Source organism: Glossina fuscipes, unplaced genomic scaffold, assembly GCF_014805625.2.
Source record: "Glossina fuscipes isolate IAEA_lab_2018 unplaced genomic scaffold, Yale_Gfus_2 27, whole genome shotgun sequence".
NCBI classification, from domain to species: Eukaryota; Metazoa; Arthropoda; class Insecta; order Diptera; family Glossinidae; genus Glossina; species Glossina fuscipes.
In genome coordinates, this window is record NW_023998422.1 from 7,436,610 (window position 1) to 7,447,082 (window position 10,473).

At 34.0% G+C, this 10,473-nt stretch overlaps 1 protein-coding gene across 1 annotated transcript; it reads right to left on the reverse strand.

Annotated features, from left to right (window-relative positions):
* Positions 1-1,152: 1,152 nt before the first annotated feature.
* Positions 1,153-10,107, reverse strand: LOC119635834 (myosin heavy chain, embryonic smooth muscle isoform). Its single transcript, XM_038030842.1, has 14 exons — positions 10,093-10,107; positions 8,176-8,214; positions 7,868-8,111; positions 7,440-7,781; positions 5,869-6,005; positions 5,694-5,807; positions 5,480-5,623; positions 5,324-5,418; positions 4,950-5,241; positions 4,836-4,894; positions 2,493-2,571; positions 2,195-2,434; positions 1,861-2,063; positions 1,153-1,327 (listed from the first exon to the last, which is right to left on the reverse strand). Exons 1-14 carry the CDS (start codon positions 10,105-10,107, stop codon positions 1,153-1,155), a joined length of 2,178 nt encoding a protein of 725 aa, XP_037886770.1.
* Between the last annotated feature and the right edge of the window lie 366 nt (positions 10,108-10,473).

The following is a 10,473-nucleotide window of genomic DNA, read 5'->3' on the forward strand; positions in this document are numbered from 1 at the left end:
TTATTAGGCGGGCTTATTATGTACTTCGCGTCAAGCATCGCGTTGTTGATCTCACTAAACATGATTAAACTAAACACTAGGTAGGCATAGAAAGACGGTCCCCATTGCGGAGAATAATTTTGCGATTATTATCGATATCTTTTCTAAGATAACGAAATCTTATAAGCGCGTGCACAATCAAGTCCTGCAGGGCATCGTGACCGCCAAGGGTCTTCCATTTCTGGATTTCATCGATGCGCGCGTATTCCGGGCCACATTGTACTATTTCTTACGAGCTTTCACTACGCGAGTGTACGCGTCTATACTCACTAAGTGAGTTCAAAGTAGACGGCTGCAGAGAGAACAACTTTGAAAAAAAAAAAAAAAAAAAAAAATGTGATTTACATTGATATTCTACAAGCGACAAAATGAATAATGTAAGTGTAGGTGAAAGATTATTCATTGAAAATTGGCTCAGTTATTAATTGGTACACCTAGTATATGCAGATGAACAATTAATGACTGTTTGTGTCCATGTACTAAATTAAGCTACGATCTAAATTAGTTGACAAAGGCGAATATATTCTGCTATTTGTGTCTAATCCATTACTTGATGCTTTTTGAACGGCGAACCGCAACATCAATCACAACAATTTACGCAATTTCAATATCGATAAAGAAGAAGAAATTAAATCAAAGCTCGCTCTTTCTCGATTGAAATCTGAAGCATTGATTAAAAAAATCAAAAAAACATTTTTTTTTTTTTTTTTTTTTTTTTTTTCAATGTGCATTTTTTTTTTTTTAACAAATTGTTTTGAATTGTTTTTTTTTTTTTGTTTGGTTTTGTTTTATTTTTTTTTTTAATTTTGTAAATTTTTGTTTACATTTATTTTATTCGCAGCCCATCCATGCATTTTTTTTTTTTTTGTTTTTTAAAAACATACATACATACATACGACATGTTTGCAGCATTTTCTATTAATTTGTGTGTTAAACGAGTTTTCCGTAAATATAACAATCAAACATCAACGTACACGGATCGCGCATATATATTAGACATGAATGAATAAAGAAGCAACTAATTTACAAGAATAAGTGACACAGTGGGGTGATGGGGGGGGCGGGGGCGGGGCTGGGGCAAGTATTAGAAATAAAATGGGGCATCATCGGCGATTATATTTCATACTTTTTGACACTTATATCCACTTGACGTTTACGTTTGCGCTGACTGGTGTAATAGTGATAATTTTCATTGTATTTATCTCTAGGTGTCACAGGTGCAAAGAGTTGACTTTTACAGGTATTATTGGTATTATTACTGGATAGAACATTGTTTTGATAGGCGGCCCTAAAGACAACGAAAAGAATGAGAGTTTTTTTTTTATTTAACTTATTTGGCTTAGTTGACTGGGAAGAACGAAACATTTTACGAAAACTGTATTGAAAGCTTTATGGTTATGTTTAAAGGAAAACTTTATTATTGTACATATCACAAGCTTTTTATTTTTGCTTGTGTCTTTTTTTTTTTTTTTTAAGTTCTTTTCTTTAGTTCATTTTGGTTTATTTTTTTTTTTTCAAAATAAATTATCACATAAAACTTCCAATAAGTTTTCAAGACTTATATTTTGCTTACTTTTTATATATGACTTAAAGTTTTCCTTTCAATAATCCATTAAGCTTTATTTCTCTAAATATATTTTTTGAAGCTTTTCAATGTTTTAGTACATTTTGTGGTCATTTGTGCTCGTTTGTCGACGTTTAATAAACGAGCTAATATTGGACTAGATAATTAGTTTGGCAATGTTGCTGATAGATTTTTCTATATATACAGAAAACCATAAAAACAGGAAATGGATGAAAACAACAATCAATGCAACGTACATAGTTTGCTTGAGATGAGCGATCTCTTCCTCCATCCGACCAATTTTCTCTTCTTGTTTAACTCTCAACATTTGACTGCGATCATTACTCTCTTCTAATAATTTAATCATATGTTCCTGATTCGATAATTCCATTTGTTTCGCACTTATTGTTGTAAATAAATTACGAAATTCTTCCGATTTGATTCTAAGTTCGTTGTTAAGCTTACAATGGGAACAATAAAGAACACAATAAAAAATAAAGCAATTTTGAATATTTTGAATAAAAAAAAAAAAAAAACAAAAATTTAAAAAAAACTCTTTTTTTTTAATCACTTTCATGTTCTCGTAAATACCTCGTTAATGATGTTATTCTTCTCGGCAACTTGAGCGTAAAGCCCTTCCGTATGTATGCGTTGATCTTTCTCATTGGTTTGCAGCGAATTAATTAATTTACTACGAACATCTAATAGCTGTTGATCGCGTTTCACTTGCTCCTCCAATTGCACCCCATTGTACTGGGCTTTGGACAATTCGATTTTAAGTTTCTCAATTTCTCGACGTTTCTCCGCTTCCGACTGACGCAGTTTAGCCACCTATGCGTATTAAAAGAATTCACTTGACTTAGGTAATGTTGGCAAATTTTAAACTTACCTCCATTTGCGCTTCTTTCGATTGATTTTGATTGATATCTTTTAATTTTTCATTAGCTTCCAACGAATCCTGTAATTCGCTATAAATTAAAACAAAAAAAAAAAAAAAACAAAAAAAACAAATCAACGAATGTCTTTAATGCGCAATTAAATTAATTCCGACGTTCAATTAGACATTGTAAGTTTCATTGTTCATTCTTCTTGGTAATGAGGAGTCATACTAAAGGTATATAATTATAGCGATAAGCCATAAGTGATCTTATAAGCTGTAAAGTAATATTGGGCAGTTTATGGATATAAAACACGTTCTCAAAACCAACAATCGCACTGCTTAAAAAATGCTTCTCAAACGGAGAATAGGCGAACGTTTCATTGGCCTGCGAATAAGCCCCATGTGCAGACAATCATCACCAAATAACGTCGACCACAAGGAAGCAGGTCGGCGTTTAAATAACGCTTGAGCGTGAATGTGGTACATAACTCTCGTAAAAGCAAAGCGTGTTTTCATTAAGCCACACGACACAAATCCATCGGAAGATTGAAATTACATTGACCAAAAGAAGGGTCCAAATTTTTCTCTTTTTTTAAGAGCACGCTCTAGCATGGCTTGTGTCTTCATGAAAACTCAATTATATTTTAGATAAGTTGCAACAACAATGCACCAATTGTCGTTGACTCGAGTCCTTCATGGTTCATAATATGATACAAGACTTATGCTTGCTGTGAAGAGTGCTTTAAGTAAGCCAAACGACTCAAATTCTTTGGAAGATGAAAACTACATTTGACCCAAAATGTTCCGAATCTTCTTAATACAACTCACTTACGTGCCTTGCATCTTCATGAGCAGATTTTGAAAACTCTCATAAAAAGTAGCTGCCTATTCATCTCATAAAAAATAAAAATGATGCATATCTTGTTCTTGAACTAATTGTTACTGTGTGCGGCAGTTTTCTCCAAACCAAATAAAGTTTAAAAAAAAAGAAAAACACTTTCTTGAATTTACGTTGTCAGGAGCAAATAATTAATTAGTCCTCATAAATATTTTTGGCACATTTACGGTCGTTTGCTGCGTTGTCTTAACACATCACTTATTATGATAATTTATGAATGCTACGTAAGAACGACGTCTCATTATGAGAACTACAATGCGTAGCAAGTGAATGATTACCGTAAGAAGAAGCAGAAGACAAATGTGTTATTTCCCTTATTTCTTCGTGCAATAAGAGCGAGACAAAAAATATTCAAAGGTACAATCTTAACACACAAACAACTATCAGAGCCCTTTGCAAATTATTTTTTAAAACACGACCGAATCTCAACCGGTCTTCTTACGAAAACCTAAGCTTTCCTTTCAACACTCTTTCTGATTCTAATGTTGAATTACTTCATGCGTACTTTTGACTGGGGTGGTCTCCCTAGTTGTGGAAAATGAAATAAAGACGAAAGCCCTCTGAAATGCTAGAAAAGCGAAAAATCGTCCCTGATATGAAACCCTCTGCGCTAGGCTCTATGTATTGAAACAATTGACTTTTGCCAAATATAGTCGTTCAATAATTTTTAGTTTAGCTGCGTTGATTTCCATGTTAGTTCGTATATGAAGAAGCAAAGATGCGATTAAATAATTTTTTCCATATCCCTCCTATCGTCAAGAAAAGAAAACATTTACCTTATGACGCTTTTTCCTTGGAAGATACTATGTAATCCTAGTCTATAGCTCACATGCACATGTCATAAAGAGATGTACCTTTTATGCATAATATTTTAAGATCTGCTCATCAGTCTCATGTTGTGGGTACATAAACCGAGACCTAATTATCAAGAGTGAAGTGATAGGCTGATGAACACATGTTACTATAAATGCATGCGACTATTGTCGAGATTGAAGGTAGCGGCAGATAATCTGTCTAGGCGACGGCAAGAAATGATCAAGGCAGATTTGCCTTGAAACTTTGAAACAACTGGAATGGTACGTTGTAGATAGGGAAAAAGAAAGCCTAGAAAGAATAGGCAAAGTGCTAATAAGAAGACAAGATAAGACAAGGTTGGTTAAACGTAAGACAATAAATTGCCACCGCAATTAAGATTAATATGACGTCAGAACAACACGCTGCGTGTTTGAGTTATAATCGTATATTAGAGAAAAGTTTTGAAAAAATTCGTTTGCGATTTGATATAGTTTGACGATCAGGTAAAATTAGAAAATTTCAAGTGCTTTGTAATCATTTTGATTCTTATCTCGCCATCTACGTGATTTCACGGGCAATGAAGACACTCTTTTTTCTAAATACACTTGAAGTTGCGACAAAGAAAGTGATTAAGGAAAAGCAAAATAAAATTTACTCACACGACGCGATCCTCGGACTCTTGCAGTTGCCTTTTCATATTAGGATAGGTTGAGTTTTCCTAAAATTGGAAGAAGAACAACAGCATATATATATAAGAGATTTGCATTATGTACGGTCTTCTCATCACATGCCTTTTCCAACATTGCGAGCTGATCTTCCAGGGCTCCCTTTTCGATTCCCAATTGCTCTATAATATTTTTTAATTTCTCAATATCGCTTTGTTGCTCTTGAAGTAGTTGACCTGCATTTAATTCTAAATCCTGTTTCTCTTTCATAACGTCATCGAGTTGCTCGCGAGCTGCATTTAGTTCTTTCGCTAAGGACTCGGCTTTCTCCTCTAAAATGTCCTTTTCACCTTTCAAATGCAATTCCAACTGGCTAAGCTTTTTGGTCATATTTGAAACACTGAAACCAATTCAATCCAAAATGATAATAAATGATCAAGTACTTTAAAGATATATATGTGAACGTTTGCCAGAGCAATTACTTTGTTGTATTATTTTCCAACTCATCTTCTAAAACTTGCTTTTCGTTTCTTAAATTCTCATTTTGCTTTTCCAATGCTTTCTCTTTCTTTTGCAACTACATGGAAGGAGTATAATAGAAACTTCAACTGAATATTACACATGAAGACATTAAATACCTCCGATATTTGAAGATCTCTTGTGGTAATATCTTCTTGGCATTTTGCCTTGAACTCAATTTCCAAATCATGAACTTTATCGTCATAAGCCTTTTGCGCGTCTGATAACTTCTTATCGGCCATTTTCAATGACTTATTGCATTCCTTTAATAAATTCGAAGGCTATCCATTGATTTTTCATCGCCATCTTAAGTATGATTATTTAATAATTCACCTGTAATTCTCTTTGCATTTTCACAATTTGAACGTCGGTGCTATAGTTTGCGGGCTCATGATTTGGATCGCATAAGTCATCCAGATAAGCATTTAACTCCTTTAAGGTGGTATTCTATTTATAAAATCAATTATTTTACATACGATTGTACTATTTTGATATAACCAAAGTGTACCTGAAGTTTTTCATAGATCTCTCCATGACCTTCTTCATCGAGGGTATGATAGTCTTTGTAATAATCGAATACCGATTGAACGCACTTACTAAGGGTTCCCCGTACACGTTCCTTAAATTCACCAATCGAATGAGCGGCTGTGTAGATTTAATAGGAAAAAGAAATTGAAAAAGAAAACATTTAATGAGATAGCGATTCAAGAAAATTCGAGAGAGAACTGATCGCGAGAAATATTGACATCAACTTCTACAATTCTTCAATTATCTGCTATAGGTCGTTTGTATTTATTGCCTATGGTAAGCATTATTTTTTTATATTTGATCGGATGACCACAATCTTATTTTTTTTAATTTGTTGCGGTTGTGAGCTCGCAAATAACAGATGTCAGGCCGAATGACGGACAGGTAGAAAGCTTAACTAATCAAGAATGTGTATATCCGCCTTTTCAAACAATCTATGCTTCAGTGCAGGACTCTACGTAATTCAACCTGTCCTAGCAACAATTTGCATGTCTTCGAAAATAATCTCTATGCCCAAAGTGTAATGTTATCACCTACGTGAATTAGGTAAGAACATGAAATGGCTCCACTATTATAAGAACAAACCGCCAAAGTAGATCTTAAATTATATTTCACTTCCACGATTCGGCAAAAAGTATATTATCAAATATATTGCTAGCCTTCGTAATAGCATCGGATTCCAAGATTGCATCGGCCTTTTTTAGGCTGGCAAACAGCAACAAAAGGCTTTCTTGAGGCTCCTTATGGTGCCTTGCTTGTGAACAGAATTTAGAAACGAGAATTTAGGCTCAAATTTATTATTCCAAGCAACAGTTGGAAGCGTTCATAACTATAAATAAAAGAAATTGGCGCAATTCCCCGCAGACCTTTATTTGACTCGATATGATAGGTGCTTCTAGGGTTGAAAAACAAGTGACAAATTTGATGTATTCTTGAAGCACTCAAAGCAGATTTCTCTTAGCGACTTACTACAATAGTTAGCACTTTTCACTCTCCCGACAATTGAGTCTTCGCTTTCGGTAAGATTTCTGATTTCCTTTTTGGAGTGTTTGGAGCTTTCATGGGATATTCACTTATCGCTTTTTGCTTGAATAGTAAACATGGACTTAGCTATGGCACTTATTTTAACTACTACTGTGACTTTTGAAGCATTTTGATTAAGCGTCAACAGGTTAAAAGTAATCGGTTCTGACAGAATACATCTATTTATGGACTAAACACAATTGGCCGAAGAACGTAAGGGAAGAAAGAAAGTTGTGTCAAGTAAACGGGAAATAACCTCACACATGTTGTGCAATAAACATTTTGGAAATTGATTTTAATCTAAGTCTCAACTACTTTAATAAGGTAATCATTCCATAGAAGCACCACATTGTTGTAGGTTCAAGTCATGAGTTCAAATTTATTACTATATTAGGGAAAGGCATGTGCTAAGCAACGCAATCGGATTTGTGAACCGAAAATCATTTTTCGCCACAATTCACCGAGATCACCGAAATGTTTTCCAATAATAATTTAGCAATGGGAAGTCTATGTGATTTTTATACTTACGCAACGCTTTCGGTGCTTTCTTCATATGCTCTTCATTGACCAACAGTTCGCATTTATCGTTACGCACCACGGATATAAATTTGTAAGTGCCTTTAAGTTTATCCGATGAATTCAGCTTCAAAGATTCTAGCTTTTGACAGAATTCACTTTGAATGTCATTTAAGCGTTTTTCCATGTTTTCAAAAGCTTTCAATTTGTTATTCTCGTTGACCCGTTCGCGGGGTGTTAAAGCGAAATTCTCATGATCACCGGAGTTTGATTTAATTTTTGGTATAGGTGCGAGAGTTACATCGCTATTTTCCTTACTGAATGGATGAGAGCTACACCCAGACATTGTACTCGCTATATATACACACATATATACACATAGATATAGATACATGTAGGATTGAAATTTTTTTACATTTCACAAAAAATTCACGACTTACCACTACGTCGCCTAATACCTGTTGGTAAATGACCGCGGGCGGTATGATTTCTTGGTGTAGCTTTACCGGAATTATTCGACGAGAAACTGGCCTTAGAAATGTTCTTTTTCAAAACTTTTCCAGTATCCGGGGGACCCAAGCTTACTTTAGATTCATTTTCATTTGAGATTTTCAATGAAAGAGACGACGGCCTAGCCGTGTTCGTTTTATCAAGTGCATTAGACGGCACCAGTAAAGTGGTAGACTACGCATTAGAAAATCAAAGAAAAAATAAAAGAAATTTTGAATTGAAGCCTACTTTAACTAACCTTCGTTGGTATTTTCGATTTAACATTACTGTGTAGATTCTGAAAGTATATCATAAGCAAAAAAATTTCAATTTAAAAATCATAAGACCCGTTTGTAGCGTTTAATTATAGATATACGGACCGCTTTTTTATTTGTTGCAATTGGATTTGTTGTTATTCCTTTATTGTTTTCTGCTTTTTTATTTCCAAATTTATTTACGAAATTTTTCGGATTCAATTTTGAATCTTTTTTTAAAGATGTCACCATATTATGTCCTGAAATGTGTGTGGTTTGTTTGTTTTTTTGTTCTTTTGCCTCCTCGAGCATAACGAATTTCGATTCGCTTAACTTACCATTTTGACCTTCTTTTGCGATTCCTCTGCTTGGCGATAGACTCATTTTTCTAGAAAATTTTTTTACTAAAATAAATACGGCTCGAAATAAAATTTGGTTAAATATTTATTATAATATGGAAGGAAACTGGATGGGGTGGAGGGCTTTATATTTTTTTTTGAATATATATTTTTTATAACTATTTGAAATGCTTGTAAATTTGAAAAAAAATTCTTTTAGGACAGAAAATAAAATTTTCTTATATATATATATATATATATATGCACAAAAATATAGAAAAAAATTACAGATTTTATATGACAAACACTTGAATTTTAATGTAGCGTTCACTTTGATAAGAAATAAAAAAAAAAAAATTTACTCTTATTTCTTATAATTACTTGTTGGGCAAAAATGAATGAAATGCTATTAAGAAACCGATTATTCGATTTAATCGATTACCTTTAGCTTTTTAAAATCCGCACGTCAGATGAATTCCATGAGCCAATTGAATCCCATTAACGACAACGGAAAAGATAAATTATTTGATTGAAGTGTTAAGAGAAAGGACGAACATCTATTTAAGAGGATGAGGGGGTGATTGTTATCCTTTTGTTAAACAATAATATAATAAAGAATTTTATTTAAATCGAGTTGATATGGCGACGTGACTGATTTATATCACAAACTCGGTAAAATATGAACTCGGTCTTCGCTTTAGAATACATGCCTATGAAAATCACCAACACAGACATACTTGGGTTATTTTAATAAAATTTAAGATTTTATTCTAATTTTTGAAGCGCATAGTCCCCTTGGTGGCCTTTTTTATTTAATATGCACTCAAAGAAAGAAGTGAAGACTGCAGCCTAGAGGATGTACGGTAAGTGTTATGACTTTACCTACTGATCACTCGTCGCAGCTATAATCTAAGTAAGCTCTACCGCACTTGGAATTTGAATCTATTCTCACCTGCTAAGCTACTCATGCAGATAATCTCTAAAGAATAATTTACATCTCACTCAAGCAAAGCAAATGTAATAGAGAAAATATGTTTGGTTGTAGTTTAAAATGACAGTCAAAACCACAAGACTAGATTGCTTCTTACATTAAATTGAAACGGAGATCCAAGCTTTTCTTTCCCCGTAAGACAACATTATGCGTAACAATTGTGCAAGCATTTTCTCTTTCAAAGGGAGAAAGAGTAGTTTACTGTCGGTGACGTGGGCAACGCTACCTGAGCAAATCGCAAGTACAAGGACTCTGTGTTCCGCTAAGCAATGAAAACGCGACGATGTAAGCATTCTCCTTTTCAAAGTAGGAAAGACAGGCTTAGTGTCGTTGACGTGGGCATCGCCATCTCCGCAGATTGCAAATACACTAAGCAATGAAAGCGCGACCATTTTCCTCTAAAAGTGCAAATTATAAGCATTCTCTCTTTCAAAGAAGGGCAGACGCAGGCATGGCAATCTCAGCAGATTGCAAGTAGAAGAGCTCTGTGTGCCACTAAGCAATGAAGACGCGACAACTTTCCTTTAAAATTGGCAATTGAAACACTTTATATAGTTTTCTTAAACTTTGCTTTCACGTTGAAAACGTCTTACCAAGCATATCAACATTCTTCCTGCACATCACAGTGGAGTAAAGTTTTTCCTATTACGAACTTGAACGTTATTGGGCTTAAATTTTTCGGTTTTTATTTAAATTGTGCAGTAGCGACGATTTTAAAGAGAGAGGAAATAATTTAAGAACTGAAAAAAATGCAACAGCAAGAAAAACCTTTGGTGGCTTGTAATCGTATCGAAGTGTGTTGTTTTTATTCAGTCGCCACATAAACTGCTGATAGCATGACTTGCGTTTTTAGCGGCCCACATGGCCAAATGAATTTTTTTGTCGAAAAAATGCAAATGTAAACAAAAAGAAAAGCGTAAAATTAAAATTGATTTAAGTCGAATCTCGTACCATCTAACACTGCTGTTATGTTT